The sequence below is a fragment of the Cryptomeria japonica genome, chromosome 1 (genome assembly GCF_030272615.1).
Source record: "Cryptomeria japonica chromosome 1, Sugi_1.0, whole genome shotgun sequence".
Lineage (NCBI taxonomy): Eukaryota > Viridiplantae > Streptophyta > Pinopsida > Cupressales > Cupressaceae > Cryptomeria > Cryptomeria japonica.
Genome location: NC_081405.1, coordinates 65,692,930 through 65,715,634, shown reverse-complemented (window position 1 = coordinate 65,715,634; position 22,705 = coordinate 65,692,930). Strand labels below are relative to the sequence as shown.

At 35.2% G+C, this 22,705-nt stretch overlaps 1 protein-coding gene and 1 pseudogene across 1 annotated transcript; both read right to left on the bottom strand.

Annotated features, from left to right (window-relative positions):
• Positions 1-8,199: 8,199 nt before the first annotated feature.
• LOC131065275 (UDP-rhamnose/UDP-galactose transporter 1-like) lies at positions 8,200-9,933 on the bottom strand (annotated as a pseudogene).
• Positions 9,934-13,515: 3,582 nt separating this feature from the next.
• On the bottom strand, positions 13,516-16,138 carry LOC131065274 (putative receptor protein kinase ZmPK1). The gene has a single exon (XM_057999740.2). The coding sequence runs from the start codon at positions 16,130-16,132 to the stop codon at positions 13,742-13,744; it is 2,391 nt and encodes a 796-aa protein (XP_057855723.2). The 5' UTR covers positions 16,133-16,138; the 3' UTR covers positions 13,516-13,741.
• Between the last annotated feature and the right edge of the window lie 6,567 nt (positions 16,139-22,705).

Sequence of the window (22,705 nt, the reverse complement as noted above, 5' to 3'; positions counted from 1 at the left end):
AGAAGTGTGATCATTGTATAGAATCATCAAATGTGAAATCATCATCATCAAGAAAATCTGAAAAGGAGTATAACTGAGATGCATGATCAACCACCCCAGTCGCAATGATATCTCTAGTCTCCAAGTTGAAATAATGATGCTCTAATGGCTCTGATACCATGTGAGATTTTACCAAGATCAAGAGCTCAATGAAATGTACAAAATAGAGACACAATATAGGACAAGAATAAAATGTATTCTCATCAATAGAAAATGATCAATAGTTGTTGTTACAACGAATATGAGCCTGCTTATATAGGCAAGGCTAAATGGATATGTGAGCACACAAACATGACATGTGGCTTAATAAGAAGAAAGGGTAGGTAGGAAATAGGTGTGGGTAGGTAGGAGAAACAATAAAATATTCCACATGAGGTGGATCACCCATAGAAGGTGGAATTATCACTCCACAATAAGTGGATATGATAAAGTAGTAACAAGATCAACACCATAAAAGGTGGAATTTCTCCTACACACACTATCCCAATGTGGCACAAACACCCAAACTACTATGAAATGCATTTCCTAAGTAAACTTAAGTAAAGTGTAATAATATCCATGATGAATAATTATTTACACCAACAGATTTAAATCATCCAATTCTAGTCAGTGTGACTCTCATTTTGTGATTGAGCAATGAACTCTAGGTAGCTAGCCTATTTGCATGTGCAAACCCCATTTGTATACACATAATATCTATAGTAGTATCATTTGATTGTGGGTAAGGTTTCCCACTATGGTTTTTCCCCTTACAGGGTTTCCATATACAAATCTCTGGGTTATGTGTTGTGGATATTGTTTCTCTTTCTGTTTCATGTATTATGTTTCACTGGTACTGTTATTAACTGTTAATCTGTTTACCGGTATTAAGTATCAAGTTTGGTTAAAGTATATTTGGGATGAAATTAATAGACAATTGATTCACCCCCACCCCCCCCTCTAGGTTGCCTCCGAGTCCTAACATCTTTATCAAATTCAGAGTCACAATCATGTGCAAGGTCATCAAAGATTGACAAATCAGATATGTCAATCTCATTAACATCATTGTCCATTTCACACAATGAGATAATGCTCCCACCATCTAGACATGTCTCATCCTCATACAATGGATTTGTAAAGCAATGAGAATTTTCTTCAACTGCTACATGGCAGAACATTGTATGATTTCCCTCCACTAGTTCATCATACAAGGGGTTTGTAAAAATCCAAAAATTATTCTCAGAATCACTTGGACAATTATTCAGCTGATCTTCCTTCACAACTAGCTTCATAGGTGGGATCAATATGAGAGGATTCATAACTCTCACTTACATCATTAGCATCACCTTCGTATTGATATGTCACTAGTGATTATGTTTCAGATAGACCATGATTGACATTAGGATAACATACATTATTCATCATATCATGAAGTGAAGGCACACCACAAGGCTGCAAATGAACTGTTGTTGATGTAACTTCTTCCCTCTTGGAAATCCTTCTTTCTCCAATGTCGATCAATACTTGGATACATGCTAGTGAATCAAGAATATTTGCACGTTGTTGATCAATGGTTTGAAACTCAACTTGATCTGAAGGCTGCTCATATGCATTTGCCATTAAAACATGGGGTATAGTTTCTGATTAAAACATATTTTCCTTATCCATGTGCATTCCAACATTACTTGGCTCAAGCATCACATTAGCATAAGAATTACCAGCAACTAGAATTGTATTAGAGCTCAGGACAACAAGTTGATACCTATTCTAAAAATTATTTGAAACCTCTGATTGTCTCTGTTCAACTACACATGTAGCTTTGTGACTACTGGCATTTCAGAATTATGAAATTTTACTGGTCCATACTTCATCATCCCTTCAATGTCCATTGCCATCTAGCAAGCCTGATGTAAACTTTGGGGCTCTTTGTTTCTCAATATGTAGCTCATTTTCTTGTCAAATGCACCTAAGTATACCACCAATGCCATTGCATCCCGAGGCCTACAAATCTCAAGGATCTTATTCAATGCCTTCATGAATCTGAGGTTGAATTTAGGAACTAACTCACCATTCCGAATGTGGATTTCCATGGAATCATCAAACACCGAGGATACACTAATTCTTTCACCAAATTGTTCCATAAATGCTTATCTAAATTCATTCCATGAATTGATTGAATGTGGTAACAGGTTTGAAAACCATTCTTTGATATCACATCTCAAAGACTGTACAAACAACCTCATAACCACATCTTCAGAATTATTTATAATCATCAATTAAATTATTAAAATTCTGAGGATGTTTAGATGTTGATTCAGATCTTAAACCGTTGAATATTGGTAGCTCACTTCTGACATCAGGTGGGATAATATTCTGATAACCATGAATGCCTTCAAAATCAAGGGCTCTATATCTTTTGGTGCTGAAATTCCTTGTACTACATGACTGAGATTTATTACATGGTATGGTCACATCAAGACCCATAAAAGGATGATTATACTACTGATACATTCTGACAATGATTCTCAAGATACAACTTTCCTCTTACAATGGGAAATCTTATAATTACATAGTATATAACCTCCTTCAAACAATACTCGTTGGCCATATGATGGAATTGATTATGTGTTGCATTGATGTTTTATCATTGATGTCAACACTTGTTGTTTTGGTTGTTTACCAACTTCCATTAGGAGGATTGGATTCGGAAGATAATCAATTGATTGCCACCGGTATGATCTGGTTGATGGAATATGTTTGTATGGATGGTTCATATGCTTCTGAAGTATGTTTCAGTCAGTTGGTATTGACTTGATGATTGGATGATATCTTATGTTCTAGTAAGCTTTCTTTATTGGTTCGGTAAGGGTTTCACCGGCAGAGCTTTATTGAAGATCTTTGATGTAATGCATAAGGGGTGTTGGTACAGCTTCTAGAAGGGATTCAGGATGCTGATGATTATTGTGTTAGTGTCTCGACTGATTGGTTTCATTTCCTTGGCATGTGTGCATTTAATTTAGGTCTGGTGCTATCTAGGTTATGGACCGGTTTGCATGAAATGTGTTGGTGGATTGTTCGATGCACTTTCAAGATGTTTCGTTGATTGGATGTTGTTTGTTTAGCCTTAGGCCGACATGTGTTATGATTTTATTTCAGGATTATGTAATGGATATATTGTATTATCATCTATGTGGCCGACCTAATTGGTTAGGTCTCGGGTTGGTATAAATGTATGTAAGATCTCATTGTAGATCGTGTGTGGATATATGGGTATGGGCACGGAGAAAATACTATAATAATCATTTGTGCAGAGGATTTGGTCGATCATAGGTGATCGAGTTGGGTTTATGTAAGAGGTTTTAGACCTCTGGTATTGAGCTTAACTGGAACTCTAATCTGGCATGTTTGATGCTATCACTGACACTTCTTGTCTCTAGATTGTAGCCCAAAAATATTGAGGTGGTTGACATTTCTGTAGTTAGTGAGACTCCATTCTGATGAGCAGTGCGCGATGGGCGGTGTGCCTTCATGCATGTACATGCCCCTATTGTAATCATATACTTGTTGCAGAAGTATCATCTGACTATGGGTATGGTTTCCCACCATGGTTTTTCCTCATTGAGGTTTTCCATGTACAAATCATGGTGTTATGTGTTATGGTTGCATGGTATTGATTCTCTAGTTTTCATTTATGCTTTAATGCTCAATCAGTTATAACGGTATAAGGTTTTAAGTGCTTTAATTGACATAATCTGTTAACAATTGATTCACCCCCCTCTCTCAGTTGCTCACTAATTATCCTAACAACACTAACATCTCCTCTCATGAAACATAGTATATAAGAGCACACATAATTCTTCTCATGATACAAAGAAAGAAGATAACAACTCAGAAGTATTCTAAAATTAGTTTTATTCTTTTCCTAACTTAGTGCTCAACTCACTTGAAGGGAACATTTGACATCTTCATATAAATTTTGGAGAATACCTGGAACATTGCAGCTTCTGTTCATCCTTTTCTTAACTAAAAATTTTGAAGATCTTCAAATATCAGGTTCTTTACTCAGAGCCACCTCCTTCCAGAGGAAAAATTTCAAACAGCTAGAAGCCATCTGAAGTACACATTCATTATGGATTCAGCAACAGAGTTACACAAATAATTTTCAATTGAGCTAAAATAAAACTTTCTCCTGGATAAAATTTCTAGATCTGAAATAAATTTTAGACTCTTCAACTTCTACAGGCTTCTTTCAATGGATTTCACAAATTATAATCAAATACTTTGGTTCATTCGTCCCCAGCAGAGTCCCCATCTTGTTGGTGACTTGGATGGTCCAATGTGGTCTCATCTGTATCATAACTAAATCCATTTTTAATCAAAGATTCTAAACATTCCCCAACAGAGTCACCATCTTGTTGGTGTTTCCAAGTGAATTATAAGAATTACCTCAGAATTAGCCCTCTTTCTTCAATAGAATTTTGAGCTCATTGGAAAATTGAAAAGGGTTTCTTATGAACTAAGCAACCCTTCTACACTTCAGGATCTGCAAAACCTAGGCGGGTAGAGCTCTAGCAACATTTTCAAATATAGCACAATGGAAGACAAATGTTGCATACAACAGATATCTCTCAACTTAAATATCCAGAACATATAAAACATATCCATAATTGGCTATATTCTAGTCATATTTTGTTTATGCACATCTGAGATAACAAATAATTAAGAATAACTTATAAAAGCGGACAGGGTTAAGAGAAATATTAATCAAATTGGAAATGTTTCTGAAATAAATTTTGAACAATAACATGCAAGTGTCTATCCTAGGGCATTGAGTCAATTCCTAGATTACAAATGCAAACACAAACAGTAGATTACTTCAAATTAGTGAGCCTTTGAAACATTAATTCCTTACATTAATGCAACTCCTTTTGTTGTTACATAAACCATTCTTGTTAAACCATAATACATTTCCTAGATTCACTGTAATTTGCACATAAACTGTAATTCCTTCCTTGAAGGAAACCCATGCATATTATTACACATTGATAACAAAATATCAAGACAAATCAAAACATCCTTAACATTTTGATTGATATGAAATCTAAAAAATACAAAAGGAGACAATTTTTTGGAATAATTTAACAGTCCGCTCATGAACTAACTGAAATTATTGAGAAATTTATACTTTTATTCCTTAAGGAATCATTCAAGCAATAGACTATACACAACCCTATTCTAATTGCCCAGAAAATGAGAAATATTAGAACCCCTAATAAATCCTTGGCATTTCTTTATATATGGTCAGGAATGCGACAAGCCTCAGGCTATTTACATGTGTGTATTTTTCCCTTTTGACACTTCATTCAACCCAACATGGAAAATAATTTTCTACCAGTACAAGAAAGACAAAAAGGATCATGTGTGTCCAAAATCATTATGGTGAAGAGTACTCTTTACTATAGCTTAACCGTTTTGGGCCATGCCACCATCGCATTGCAGATGTCTCAGTGGAGGCTTGATTCACACCATTCCAACTAGTAGAGGAACTCTACACCCTTAAAGAGGAGTTCCACACCAAAAGAAGTGGAGAATCCCCAAAACTAAAGGAGGAGCTCATACTATTAGACTGGAAGCCATTCAAATGGAAAGAAGAGCTCAAAGAGAAATATTTTAATTAGAGGGGGGATTGCAGCTTCGATAATATCTTAGAATCAACAAAATGTTGCATCTGAACCATCCACCCCGTGCTCTTATCACTTATGTCCCCTATTTTGCTGCCTTGTTGCTATTTGGTGGTGAAGGGGAAAAGTTGGATAACCCTTGAAAGGTCCCTTGCTACTAAAAAATGCCTTTCATGACTACTTTAGTTATCCAGTACATTTTCAAGGCCCCTTCGGCTATTAAACAGTTAGTCTAAATACTTTCCATCCCGTGTCATAGAATTTATATGTGATGAACGCAAAGTCTTTCTTAATGGATGACTTCCTCATCTCTAAAACCGTTCTCAAATAATCCAGCAGGATAATCTTCATAATCTCTAATCAGACTTGTTGAATTTATAAAAACACTCAAGAATTCTAAAAGAAAGTCTATCTTGAGTTATTCACATATGAAAACTTCCTTTTAGACTTTATGCTTTAAAACTCCCCTCATACTTCCCAACCACCAATTCAGAAAACTTAAAATGCCCGTACTCATATAATTTGATTCACTGGCACTTTGAATCCCATATGCTTGAGGCTAGTACAAACTTTTCAGTCACTCATCTCAAGTTTATCTTGAACAGGGAGTTTTTGCTATGATTTTATTGTCCTCATATCACAAAACCCGTGTCTTGAATCCCCTTTCCTTTTGATTTGTTTGTGCCAACCTTCGCCTTTTGATTACTGAATCCGCATTTGATTGGACACTAGCCTTTACGTCTGTCCTTTCTCATGATAGCTATTCAAATCATGAGGAAACATTTCGTTACTCGAAAATCGCTGCAATTCCATCACCTACCTTGCCGAGTGTTGAGCTGATAACTCGGATGTCCAGGTGGCTGCTACACAACACACATCTTCTTCTTAGTTGGGGTTCATTGACGGAAAAACACTCTCACCGAGTTCCAAGTGGTCGCACCTCAAAGCTTCGACAATTTACCCATACTCAACACTCGCCCGAATTTAAAGGAAAAACTCACTGAGGACCGAGCCCTGGGTCCACGTAGGACAACTCGGGACTCGGTGAAGCTGAAATAAACCCTCGCTGAGCATCGAGTTTCTTCTCAAGGTACCGCCATGTCACCATATTTCAAAACCTCATTATCCTTCTGAAAAAAACATTGACTCCTTGGCATAGTACCGGTTGATCCTTGTAGGCAAGGGGTTTGGGGCCGGTTTCCAAACAATGCTAGCCTCTTCAAATTATAACTTATCCCGTCAATGACCGGGGTAAGAAATCAACAAACAAAAGAACATACCCACCGAATCTGATTCAAAATTTTATTGGAGCTTGGGTGTTCTTTCAACGAAATCCAAATTATGGCTAACAAATTCATCCATAATTGTTAGTAAATAAATTTACCCTTCCTAGATGATTCTAAAAATGACTCAATATGCCCAATATGAAAGACAAATTAGTAACTAACAAATTTGGAGGAATCGTTATTGGATTAGTGATTCTCCTCTAAACTTTATAGGTACAACTCCCTCGTGTGATATGATTTTGGTTTTCCAGGGTATGCTTTTGACTGGAAAGTAGGAAAGGCCATCTAACACTTGAACATAGCTATGCTACGAATGTTATTTGGAGGTTAAAAAAAAAGGGAGCAAAGAAGAACAATACACAAGTCACCCACTCTATACCTATAGCTAGTAGATAGAAAATGCTCTCTTTCTAATCGATACTCACTCATGCCTCAAAGGACAAAAGGGATCAAAAAATCAGAGCTCAAGTAAAAACAAACAAAAATGAGAACAACAAAATATTTAGATATATCCATTTAGAGTTCATAAACCCATGAAAGATACAATCACAACCAAAATACTACATAAACACCAAAGAAACAATACTAACTCATACACAGATGAGTTCACAGACTTGAAAAATAAACCTCTCTATTCCTTGAATTTCAAAACCAAAGCACACAGATTACCATTCCTTTTTATTGAAATGGCTGTGTAAAAATTTGTTCCTACCGTTCTCTTTCTTTGTGTCGAACCCCTTTTCCTGTTCTTCTATTACCTATATGAAGGCTTCCTTAAGAGACTTTTCGGTTCTAACTTCCATAACTGTCCCTGCTTCCTTTCACTTTTATATAGACAAGAGGTTTAATTCATTAAAACTGAATTGAACGTTACAAATATAAACTTTGAAATAGATAAATCCACCCATAGTACTATTTGTACACTGGAGTCAAAAGGATAAACACGGATTTTTGTTCCGTGTTGTGCCTGCCAAAAAACTCATTGGCAGTCCTTGGCTCGTGTAATCAAACTCAAAGCTGGTTTGTCTGGAGAATCAGTCCAGTATATACTCCATTGTTCCCATTGTAATAGGCTTGAAGAAGAGTAGTCTATGGCCTCACAAAAGAGATGGTATTGAGTATAACTTTGAGCCTTTGTCCCTAGAAGCCATTGCAGGGCTTTTCAGGTGGGCAGTGTTTCAGAGCCAGCCCTACCGCTTCGAGTTCTCCATTACCTAGTTATACATTATCGTACCTCCCACAACAATAGCCATTCCAATTAAATTCTTCACAATTAATTCTGAATAAAATAATAACCAACCTAAAACAAGTACACATCTTGTCTTCATGTCTCCCAGAACTTGGAAAGAAATAGCTAAGTAGCGCCCAATACAATGATATTGGCTCAGGTTGCGAAAGACTGCTAACCACAAGGAAGTGTAATGAAAAACAAAGTGGCACTATAGGAGAATTTATAGTCCAACAAGTTGTATCCATTGAGACAATAGTCAATAACTGGGTTTGACGTCAATAGTAAGATAGATTGAATAGGAGCAGTTTTGCTTAGAAGATCAAATGACCCAATATTGTGCTTTTGATGCTGTAAAAATAAGAGATTATGGATCTAGCTAGAAATAAAGGAAAACAGAACAAAAACAGAGCATTAAGAAATCTGAATCAAATGAAATTCTTATATTAATTCATTGTTCTTTACAGTAGCTGAAAGCATGATTTATACAGTACTTGAACCACCGCATGATCTAACATTACGGTGAAGACAAGAGAAGACTGAAATCAGCAGCCTTAATTCAGGCAGAAAGAATGAATCTAAATCTAACAGAGATCGGTTAGTGATCCACAATCTGCGGTAGTGAACTAATAGTTATTTGAAGTTGGAATTAACCACCAACAGATGCAGCAATCCGATGGATATTTGCTGAAGTGATGAAGAGAAAACAACTACTATAGCTGCTATAAATCCTTTAGCGTTTACTTTAACATCTGTGACTGTACCAATGACTTCTCCCATCACTACAAGAAACATTGTTGTCTTGACTTCTCTAAAGTATTGTTTGCTACGAAAAATCCATTCCATTACGCAAACAACTGGGATCATACTTAATTTTGAAATCTGATAGAATCCCACAGAGTTCAACATCAGGTTCATATTCATTCCTACAATTGAGATGTTTTCAAGTAGAGAAAACCAAAAGAGTTCCTAGAAGGGAACGTGTTTCTTGGATGATGAATATCCTGGTGTTTGTGAGATGAACCCCACTAGAGTAGTCACAAGGAATTGAAGACCAGTTAATATAGTGGCAAATCTAAATTTGTATCCAAACATAGCTTGCTTGTTAACCATGATGATTCACACAAAGCTAATTGCGTTTATCGCCCACACCCCAACATTTGATAAGGAAGCTTTTTTCTCTAAAGCTACACCGAGAATTGAAGAAATAGGACCGAATCTCGCTTGTTCTCCTTCCAGCTTAGATCTCCACTTCTTGGCAATCTAAATATGGAACCTTCTTGAGAGCAGCTGTACAAAGCTCTCGAGAGCACATTAATTATGAAGGTATTTGAGATATCTAGTGCCCTACGTATAATATTTGCTTCTGCAACTAATTGCTCTACATCTGCACTCCACCATTCTCCTAAAATTATAGGAACCTCAACATCTAGATGAGGAAAAGGATAAAGAAGGCCTCTTCTTGGCTAAATAACAATAGCACCATGCAAAGTTGCTCTCAACCATGATATATGATCATGCCACCACAAGGTTCCCCCTTGCCTTGTGATGGTAAACCTCTATGTATATGTCTTCCCAGGCTGAATGGAGCATTGTGTTATATACGCTGGTCCATCACTCCACCGTATTCATCATTGTCTCAATCCATGCTAGTGAATTGTAACGTTGTGTTCAACATGGTCGATAACTTTGCTAAACAATGTCTCTTCTTACCTTCCATGGAGTGTAGGCCCGATTAGTGTCCAGATAGACCTAGATCTCTGTTTTCAAAACACCTCCTTTGAAATAATATCATGATATTGAGCAAGGATATCATTTTCCTTCACAAAATAATCCTCCATATATCCTGAATATCTTTTAAATCTAATTGAAGATTGACTTTAGTTTGAAAAATATTTCCAAAACACTCTTTATTCCATTTTCTAATATTAGATTTAATCGATCCAAGCTTTTTTAGAAACACAGAACATAGCAGTATCTTCAACTTTTATGGTCCACCACTCAATGATTTTGGCTTTAATCTGTGGAAGCTGGATTCACATTCTTTCAAACCGAAAAGGAGGATTCTTCTTCCTCGACATAGAATCTGCTTGGAAACTAATCAGGTAATGGTCAGAGCTCACTCCCGATAGAGAATTCAAAGAGCAAGAATACTGAAAAAACCACCCATTTGAAATAAGAGCACGGTCGAGCCTAACCTGAATAAGATCATTACCGGTCTACGTATTGATCCAACTAAAGGAAGTTCCCCTGAGATCCACGTCATGAAGGCACTGGTTATTGATAAAATCTAGAAGATCCTATTTACTTTCAACTTGAATCTGGGATCCACCAAACTTCTCGAGATCTTGAAGAGGGGTATTGAAGTCACCAATGACTAACTAGTTCTCATCCTTAAGTTTTTCTCTGAAAACCGATAAATTCTTCCAAAAATTTCTCCTTGCGGACTTATTATTATGGGCGTAGATATTGGACAAAATCCAGGAGAAATCATCCCGAATATGCTTAAGTCTAATAGCTATGTGATTAGGATCTTCCCAGATGCAAGAGCCTGAGACTAAAAATTCATTCCAGAAAATAGCGCATCCACCTGAAGCTCCTTCTGAAATATTATTGTGTATTCCACCATTCTTACAAAATTTCATCTTCAAAACTTTATCTTTGGGCGTATTAGTTTCCTGAATAACCATAACATCCGGCTTATGGTGTCTAATGAAGTTTGACAAAATGTCCTGCTTATGCGGACTATTTGATCCCCTTATGCTCCACGACACAATCTTCATTGTTTAAGTGGAGTATTGTTAAGGCAAATTTCAGGGATAGTCTTTTGAATCCCATCTGCAATGCTCTGAAGACTATCATGTTCCCTATGCCATTTTCATGTCTTTCGTCCTGACCTTTTGGTGTTCCCACAATCAGCCTTCAGTCTATTTGTTGTAGAGACTCCAGAGATGGTAGTCTTTTTATTTCGCTTTTTCCCTGTTTACCTGTAAGAAAGGTGGATTCTCCTCCATCTCAGAATCATCCCGGCTTCTATTTTCTTTGCCACTATATTTCATCTTTTCCGACCCTGCCTTCTTGGAGGGACTAGATTTCTCCCTAGGACTTGGAGATGCCTCAAAACACTCCACTGCGATAGGTGACTCACCCTTTAACATATTCATTCTCTAACCTAAAATTATAGGTCTGATTTTTTCTTAGTGCAAACTAAAAATTAATAACAAATTAAATATTTAATAAAAATAAGAAGAAAACTACGTACTAGTTATTGAAGTTAATGACCCAAGAAATATTTTTAAAAATTTACTTATAGTATATAAGTTGGGGATCATGGCAAAATGTCATTGACTATAAAATCATATTTAAAAATATAAAAGAGTTATTGTAAATAAATAAAAATGATATGGTTTTCTTAATTTTTTAAAATTAAAAAATTAAAATAGAAAAATAAAATAATTCGCTTATTTATATCATCATTATATCTTTTAGAACTTGTTTTTTATAATCAATAAAATACATTAAATGTTTTATTTTTTTTCTCAAATAATGTGATAAGTGGAACACACTATTGATCTTTCACCAATGACACCATTGTCATAACATTGGCTTACTTCTTAACTGTCTAATTATATAACGATTTGTATAATTAAAATAATTATGCCATTATTTTTTAATTACCTTAAGCCATACCTTCATATGCATCAAATGCATATGTAGTAGTTTACATGTGTGTGTATATGTATGTATGCACACATGCATGTATGTTGATCATCGAAAATTGAGAAAAAAAGATTCTTGACTTTAATATTACATTCTATATGCATTGAAAAACTAATTTTTTTAAATCTTAAATTACAAGGATGACATCCACAATGTCCCATTTTTAACAAATATGCCCAATTTGAATGTATATCTATACTTGTCTTAAAATTTAAGAAAACAATCCCATCTACTTGTTGATCTTAACTTTCTACCTAAGTGTTTTATGGAATACTTATTTTGGATCTTTATTTAAGTGTGTAGGAGAAGAGTGAAGTTGGCAATAGCATTCCATTCAACACAACTGAACATTTTTTAAATTTTAGAGACAGAAGAAATAACTATTAAATTTGTTAATCCTAATAGAGAATGCAAGTAGGCCTAAAATTTGATGGTTTGTGTAGTATTTTTTAAAATTTAAATCATATTTTATAATTTAAATCATTTTATTAGATTATATAATTTTTTCCACTATTTTTTTATATAATTGTATAAATGAAACTTTAAATAATTAATGAAATAGAAAAATATTGGAAACACAAAAAATATACTATTTTTATTATAATATATATCACTAATATGGTATTCTAATTTATAATTTGTATCATTTTAGAATGTTTCTCTCTTGAAAATGAAATTATCTTGAATGTTTAAAGTATATAGGAAACTTGTTATTAGACTATGTAACATGTAAACAATCTAATCATTTTTTTATATTTTAATTTATTTTAATTAAAAAATAAACAAAATGACAATCTTCTAGGGAGGATTATATCTATTTTAGTGATCCTTTTCTTCTATCTCAATTTCTCACATTAATGTACAATGTTCTATTTTTTTCTATTTGAAAAATATTCATTAAAATTTAAAATACTTTGTTGCATATTTAACTAAAGTTTGAATTCAATTTATGTTTTATTTTAATTACAATATGAATTCTTGTTGACCCCTGCATTATTTGAATGAATTGTTATACTATAAATAAAGTCGTCTACATATTTTTAAAAATCTTGACTGAGTAAAACAAACTACAATAAAAAAATACAAATAAAAACTCACTATGCATCCAAATGAATCTTTTCTTAAAAAACATTTATTATCATTCCATTCCAAGCATCCACAATCTTATAGTTTTAGAGATCAAACCATACAATTCTAACAAGGCTCTCATTACATGAATATATAGATAAAATTTGATGGGTGCATTTGTATTAGATTAGTCGACATCTAAATGAATTTTGACAATAGATCAATATATTAGATTAGTTGAACTTAATGATATGGTTCTGAAGGAATGAAAGCCAATAGAATCAAACAAAAAGCACAAAAAGAAAGGATTGACAATGAGTAGCAAAAAGTCTTATTTCAATTTTTGAACTTTATCTAATATAGAAAAAGTTTTGTGTCACTATAGAAAGTGATATAAGCAGTACAGTACAACTACATATGACTATCAAAATAGAAATCATTCTTACAAGAATAGTTAGAATAATTGATTTAAGTATCTATATTCATTTTTTAGACAATCTTGTCAATCCATAGATAGTTAAATAATTGATAGATAGTTACAAGAAACACTTTTCATATAACGAGTGGGGTTGATAGTCAACTTCATGACCAGAATGCAAATTCCCTTATTATTAGATTAAGGGAGCACACATACACTTGCCATAAGGTAATTGTTCACATGGTGATTGTTGGTATCGAGTCAACTTGAGGTTGAATGGTCATAAGTGGCCGCCAGTCGCTGTAAATTCTAGCATCCTTTGTTATACCTTTTCCATTTCTGGTCTTCTCGAAAGCATTTCGACTACTCGGCTCATGGATGGTCTTAAACCAGGGTCTTGCTCAAGACAAAGCAACGCTGTTCTCACCACAGCTTCCACCTCTTCTCTGTCAATGATCCCATTCAACCTGGCATCCACAACTTCCAAAAGCTTTCCCTCGTCCATCTTCTTAGACACCCATTGCGCCAAATTCGCAGATTGATTGGATGCATTTCGGCCGCTTACAATCTCCAAGAGTACAATCCCAAAGCTATACACATCAGCTTTTGCCGTAATTGGAAGGTTAATCACCCATTCAGGAGCCACGTATCCCCGAGTTCCACGAACTTTAGAGAACGAAAAGGCTCGGTCTCTGTCCACCAGCTTTGATAATCCAAAGTCAGATACCTTGGGACTAAATTTTCTATCTAATAGTATATTCTGAGGCTTAACATCGCAGTGAAGAATCCATTCCAAACATTCTTCGTGAAGGTAAGCCAATGCCATTGCCGTACCCATTGCAATCATAAACCTGTCCTTCCAACCCAAAGATTCACCTTCTGTAAACAGATGCCTGTCCAGTGACCCATTTTCAACATACTCATAAACAAGCAACCTGTGATGCCCCTCTGCACAGAAACCAAACATGCGAACCAAATTCATGTGATGAACTCTGCCAATAATGCTCACTTCCGCCCAGAATTGGTCCTCGCTTTGAGATACTCCTTCCAGTTGCTTCACCGCCACGACCTTCTCATCAGCCAAAATCCCTTTGTAGACGCTACCAAAACCTCCCTCTCCCAGCTTTATCGAGAAGTTATTGGTGGCTTTCTTCAGCTCTGCAAAGCGAAACTTCTTGAATCCCATTGGGATGGCAGAATACCCTTGCCGATCAAAATCAAAGCTATCGTCATTTTCTCTGAACATGTACCACCAGCCCAACGTTATGCAAACAATTTCCATTACCCCAAAGGCAACAGCGAACCACAGTGGATACTTGATAACGCTCCTCTTCTCCCGTGCCTGGAAATTGCTACTTACAGTAACAAGTACCCCAAAACTGCTGCAGTTAGGTCGGATTTCGCTAATGGATGTGGAATTTTGTAGCGAGGAGTCGTTGATGGAGACCTTAATATACATGTCGTTAGCCACGCCAGCAGATCGATATCCATTGAGAAGTTGGTTTTTTGGGTAGCAACTTCCACTGCCATCCGGAACGTAGCTGAAACCTTGACATTCGCTATCATTCATGCAAGACCTCTTACATTCTTCAAGAGAGAGACCTTTACTGTACCCTACAAGATCATTGCCATAGAAATCTGTATGAGAGAGATGAACGAGATGTGCAGCAATGGATCCAGAATCCACAAGCTCAACGTCTCGCTCGCAGCCCTTGAACCTGTCGGTCGGATCTTTCATGTGAAAACCAGGAGGACAAGTACAAGTGGCCTCAGGATTGTAAATGCACAATCCGTTTGCTCCACACAATCCATGAACGGAGCATTCTTCTGTGAGTGCTATCCATGAGACGTCCCAGATGCCTTTACCCTCCTGCAAAGTATATAATCTCAGGTTTCCATCGGAATCCAAGGTCAATCTTCTTGTAAGGTTTAAGCCATAATCCCAGGCGGTGAAACCAAAATTATCGCTTGACTTGAATACGCCAAAGGCGTCCAGAACTGCATAACGGCTGATATTGTATGACGATCTTCCGTTGACAAATATGGCGAGGTAAGGAGTAGGCCAGTAGTTGGAGGCTGCAAATGAGGTTTGGTACCTCAACCGAAGGATGTTGTCGTAGTCAAAATAGAGACGATAGTACCCTGAGGTAATGGAACCTGTGCCCAACCTGGATACTAATTGAGTATTCCCTTTGAGTGCCTGATGGGGAAGAAGAGTGTCTGTTGGATAATCGAAACTCTCCCAAACGCTCCCTCCCGTAGAATTCAGCAGAACGAGATTTCCTGTTTCCAGGAGAAAAGCCTCTTTCACATTCAAATCTTTGCTGCCCGTGTGGGTTTCCCATACAGTGCTTCCATTTGCATCAGACAGAAGCAGGTTTCCATCAGTTTGCAGATCAAGACGGGAATCCCTTCCGTTCACAGGCTGATCTCTGTTTGCCGTCCAAACAACTGTTAGATTCGCCGTATGAGTGTACCACACGCCAAATGCATATGCATTATCACCCACTTCGTAAAATCCGGCAGAAAATGTCTGATTGGGAGACACCAACCAAGATGTATTTTGTAGAGGAATGAGAGTTCCTCCGAGGCTTAGCTTATCTGATGTATTTCTGTCAACCGTGTCATCTGCGGAAACTTGCGAAGCACATAGAAAGAGGGATCCCAATACAATTGCAATTAACAAACACCAATCTTCTTGTTTTCCTTCCATTGTAGTTTTGTTGTACAATGGCAGGTTGGTGATTTATACAGTGGGCGGAGCTGGTGAGTAATCAGAAGCTTAACGGGATAAACTTCTTCCTTGACTGAATCTACAAAATTAAACAGATTTCATATAATTTATAGTTGTGGTAGCACATAAGTCAAATTAAAAATTCTAAATATGTACAGCTGTTTTTCATTTACGTCTGGGGACCAAAACCGTTCCTGACCAAGTCCACATAATAATGCAAGAGTCCGGAATTTTAATTTAGAATTAAGATTGAATCTGTTTGGATCGACTCTTTTAATGTTCAGACGGCAATTTTGAATTGACTGGTTATCTAAATCTCTTTCACGCGGACAATATCTGAATCTGTTTGGATAGACTTTTTTAATGTTCAGACGGCAATTTAGAATTGACTGGTTATCTAAATCTCTTTGACACGGACATATTTAATGTGCATGGCGAGCGAGACCAGCATAAAATCGCGGGCGTTACATGAGTAGTAATAAGTGAGCGACAATTTATATAGCGTGTGTAGACAGCAAAAAGGATAATCTCATACACGTGTAATCAACCCTCATAGACCAACTTATATACCGTATGTACAGAGCAAAAAGGATAATCTCTTCTAGCACGAGTTTACTATTTGTTAGAGGTCAATTGTCTTACACGGAATATTATGCGTGATGACACTTTGAATTACACAATCCTATTACGCACGATGACACTTTGAATTACACCACCCTTTTTATTTAAATGAAAAAAACAGGAAGTTGCTTTTCAAAGTACTCCCTTTTGCATAAAACTCTAATGTTAAGTTTGTTCTTAAGTCTTGAACAAACTACAAGCAAAGTGTGTCATGTCTCTTTTGAATTAATTCGTTTTATATGTACTCATTTCTTTATTTTTGATGGGTTAGTGATAATGTGATCTAAATTAAAAAGAATTGTTTAATATAATAATATGTAATAATATTTAGTTTTTTTTTTAATTCTTAAATATGAGGTGTAGGATTTTAGGATATCGAAATCATGGAGGTTTTAATAGTTTTTTTTTATATTAGTCAAAGTATTGAAAAAAATTTCAAATAGAAAAAGTATGTACGCAAATGTGTTCCTATGTGAAAATTGTGTCTTTGCACAACAAATATTTAGAGATTGAGTTGAAATAGAGTTTATAATTCAAACATTTCCTCATTAATTTTATTTCATCATACAAAACAACGAAATGTTATACTTCAATATGATTTCTAAAAACATAAAATACTAAACTCTTTGATATCTTCAACACATTTTGACTATTTTTTGTAGCTTGTAACTATTAATCTTCTTTTTTCTTGTTAATGACCCATAATATGTACACTTTGTTTTGAACAACCACTTACAAATAATGGCATCTTTATTAATAGGAAAAGGTACCAAATACCATGTTTAATTTTGATTATTTGAATCCATATATTTATTTAAATCAAGTTTTCCTTTTCTTCTATTACTAATTCATCTAAAATGATTGGTTTGTGAGAAGTTGAATGATTGTTATTAATGCATAATTGACCTTAAAGCCTTGCAATCCAATGGGTTCTCCCCATGTTCAATCTAATATTCTTTGATGAATGAAGTAGATAATGAGCTTAAATTTGTTGCATCAATCATATCTCTATCCTCTATTGATTCAATAGTACAATTGGATTCTACTCGAACCTTTTTGGATGACTTTGATAATGCATAACAACAATGCTTCTCTACTCTTAAGTCATTGTGGTCAACGCTTGCAAGGTGACAATTATTGTAAAGAAAGTCTTCTATAAAGATGTGAACTTTCTCCACCTTTGCATCACATAATTGCTAGGATCTACTTGAGTCATCAAATTCAACAAAGATATATATTATACTCTTGTCACAAAATTTCCTTCTCTTTTCTTTTATAGTTTGTCTATAGGTAAATCTCTATATTAGGAAATAACAAAGTTGATGCCATTCACTCGAGAGTCAAAATCTCTAATCATATTAAGATGAAAGATGGTTTACAAATAACTAATCTTTTTTATATGTAAATTTTACAATTTAACATAAAAGTTACCACAATGAATTTTAATAAAAATTCTCAATTGTAATAGATTGATACAAATACCCAATTCTATGTATGAGATTCCAAATTAATAATATTAGAAACATAATTTACACATTTTAAAGATGATTCTTTGACTTGTACAAGTTCTCTAATTTAGAGAATAATACGATGTATGAACTACAACATACAACACACCCTATATGGAGGAAAGATGTAGGGATTCATAGAATGTAGTGAAAAATGTATACCTATAGATATAAAATTATTATGACCCAAATATGTACAATAAAAAAATATGTATTGAATGATTAACAATAAAATAAAGAAACGTGATAAAAGATTGATATCACTGACTACATACAAACCCCAGAGGAGATTAAGAGCCCTTGCAGAGGAAGAATTTGTTAAAGACCAAATGTAAGGTATCCAGTAAGTGTTGTAACATTGTTATTGATAGTGGTAGTTCAAATAATCTTGTTTCAGAAGAGATGGTGAATAAGTTGAATTTAGAAAGATTGAAACACCCTAAGCCTTATCAGATAGCATAGATTCAGGATGACCATAAGTTGTTAGTAAGTGAGCAATGTTTGGTGAAATTGAAAATTGGGAATTATCATGATGAAGTCTTGTGTGATATTATTATGTGCTAGAAATATGGGATCAACCTACTCTGAAAGGGAAACAAATCAAACACACACATGGAACATTGCATTAGAGTTTAGAAATCAACAAAACAAGTTAGTGAATCTAAACTCTTTAAAATCGTTCCATGCTCCTCTATCTCTAAAGATCCTCAAGATTCAAGGTGGCCCTCACTTGCAAGAGGACTTGATCTCTTGGATGACAACCTAAAGAACAAGATTTAAATGATTCTAGGATCAAAATGGATGCAACTAAGATCCTAATGAATGTTGGCATATGCACACCCCAATGAGACATTTAAGTGATTGAAGGTTTTGTCATTGATGGCAACCTTACAATCCAATGACACCGGCAAGGCATTCCACCGGCATGAGCAAGATCAGACTCTACACCGGCACTCAGATCACTGGCACCGATAGTGAAAGGAAGCATACCGGCACAAAGGCCGACAGGATTTTTGTTGTAATATATTTTGTTTATTATTGTAAAATCATTGTAAGCCAACTTGGCACGTTGTAAAATGACTCTTATATAAGAGAGATCATCGTAGAACATTTTGTGTAAGTAAGAGGAATGTAATTAGGCAAAATAAGGCAGACCTATTATGCGAATTATAGGTTAAGGGTTTACGTAAGAAGCAAAGTAGAAACCGGTACTGGATCTCGCATTATAGATGCTACTTTGAAGCAGTACAAGACACTGGATTTATACAATCCATTTTGTAAGTCAGCGAGACTTCCTATTTTATATTTGAGCAGTGAGCTCTAGGCACTTAGCCTTCCTACATGTGCAGGCCCCTCTTGTAGCAGTAATATTCTCTTATTGGCCAGTAAGTGAATATTGTGGGTAACAAATCCCATCAAGGTTTTTCCCACACTAGGTGTCCTCATTAAATCCTTGAGTTATGGTGTGTTTTTCATGTGGTTGTTTTTATCTTTGTTTATTGCATTACTTCTTGCTTACTAGTACATAGTATTAATATGCTCTACATGTTTTAAGTTAAGAAAATCATATTACCAGTTAGATACTAATTCACCCCCCCCTCTCAATATCTGTGGGAATCCTAACAATGAATACTAAGATGATGGATGAGAGCTAGGATGCAAGATGCAAGACTAAATCTTCAAGATAATGAAGATAATGAAACTAGATTGATTCCAAATTAAATATTAAATGATACTAGATGAGTTAATAAAGCTATGAAAAGATATGTATTTAAACTAGATCATGCCCTAAAACATGATGCAAATGCTAAATGCTATAATGATAATGCTTGAAGATGACTTGAATGAGCTCCTTAACCTGCAAAATGACTATAATTTAGATGCGCAAATAGATTGGATGAATTGAAGAAGGAATAGGCTCTATTTATAGGGAAAATAGAGAAATGGATGGTTGAGATTGAGTAATCTCAACAAGGGCTAGGATTGAAAGTTGTCAATCCATGGGGGAGACTCAATGATTAAATGATTAACAATAAAATAAAGAAACACGATAAAAGTTTAATTAAAGGACAAAAGGAGTCTCACTGACTACATACAAATCCAAACTACAATCCGGAAAAGTGTTGAACTGCAAAAGATAGCATCTCCTATTCATGAGTACAGTTCCAGTTAGGCTCAATACCGGAGGACTAAATCCTCTTATAAAGATAATTCAATCTCCAATGATCTACCAACTCCTCTTCCAGAATGATATTGTATTATTCACATATTACATTCCTTGACCATGAACTCTTACATTAACCATGATGATCCACCATGAGATCTTACATCTTATTTATACAAACCCTCGACCATAAACAATTAGGTCGGCCACCAAACAATAAACCAATTACATAATTACAAATAATGTCGGCCTTAGACCAAAAAAAATAATATCCAATATGTAAGACATCCCAGAAATACAACAATAGGTCCTATCCATATGTTACATCAATGTTGGTCCATAACCTAGAACAATCGGGACCAAGTATAGGTCCACATGCTTTAGCAATGATCACCAACAACATCCTGAAACTCCACCAAAAGTTGTACCAACACCAATTATGCAATGCATCAAATATCTCCACCAAAAAGCTTTGTCGGTGAAACCCTCACCGAAACTAGAAACTAATCTTCTAAGTAAGATGGATAACATGCAATCACCATACCAAAACCAACTGACCAAATATAAGTATACGCATCATGAACAAGTCAATTCCATCACCAGATTGTACTGGAGTCAACCAGATCATGCCAGATCGAAGTTAACTAAAAACTACTTAACCTATCAGGACTAGAAGGATGCAACTAGTGTTGACATCAATGACAAAACATCAATGCAACACATAATCAATTCCACCAAATGGCCAACAATCTCCTCCTTTGGCATTCATGGCAACACTAGATGTGAAAAACATCTAAGTACCAAGAAATGCCAAACAAGTCTCTCCTTGTGGAAGACAACCAATGGTCTCCTTCATGTAGCTCTGAATATCAATAACTCACCCTCTTTGAATAATATCTCTATAAAGTTTTGAAATTCTTTTTCACATCACTATCTCTCCCCCTTTGACATCAATGCCAGAAATTTGACAAAATATCAAAATATAAGCCTCTAAATCTCAAAGTTGACTACTCCCCCTAAGCAGTAACATCCCACATCAGTGCCAAAATGAATAGTATCTCTGAGAATGCATACCAGACTGATGCCAAACTGTATCAATCAAGTCTTCATCGGAAGGCAGAAACCCCCAATTTGTCTCTCAGGTACTCAAATGATTCCTTGGATAAAGGTTTAGTAAAAATATCTGCAATCTGTTCTTTAGTGTTCACATAAACCAGTTTAACTTCATTTGTTTCCACCTTCTCCTTTAAAAATTTGTACTTGATAGATATGTGCTTTGTCTTAGATTGAAATACCAGATTCTTTGATATATCAATAGCAGCAGAGTTATCACAATGAATAAATATCGATGCATCACAATCCACCTTTATATCATTCAACATTTGCTTTATCCATAAAACTTGTGTACAATTAGTAGTAGCAACAACATACTCAGCTTCAACAATTGATAAATAAGTACATGAATATTTCTTGTTGATCCATAAAACCAACTTATTTCCAAGAAAGAAAGCTCCACCGGAAGTACTTTTCCAGTCATCAACATCTCTAGCCCAATTAGCATCTGTATATGCACATAAAAGAAATTTATTATCCTTAGGATACCACAAACCATATTCTGATGTACCTTGCAAGTACCTAAAAATCCTTTTCACCGCCATCTCATGATTCTCTTTAGGATCACTCTGAAATCTTGAAACAATACAAACATCATTCATAATGTGAGGCCTAGTCCGAGTCAAATAAAGTAGACCTCCAATCATAGATTTCTTGTAGGATTTATCGATGTAGAAACATCTTTCCTTGTCAATTTCTCACTTGTAACCATAGGTGTACCTATTAGTTTAGAATATACCATACCAAATTTCTTCAATAAATCCTTAGCATACTTAGTTTGATAAATAAAAATACCTTTGTTGATCTAAGTAATCTACAAACCTAAGAAAAATTTCATCTCACCAATCATAAATTCTTTCTCCATGTTCTTAGAAAATTCTATGCATAATTTATCCTCACCTCCAAACATAATATCATCAACAAATACTTCAACAATCAGTGTGTCATTATCATTGATTTTATAATATAGATTACTGTCAGCACTACCCTTAGTAAAACCAAGCTTCAAAAGATATTTATCCAACCTTGCATACCAAGCTCTAGGTTCTTGTTTCAATCCATATAAAGCTTTCCTTAATCTGCAAACCATATCAACATCATTTGATAGTGAAAAACCATCAGGTTGCTCAATATAAATTCCTCATC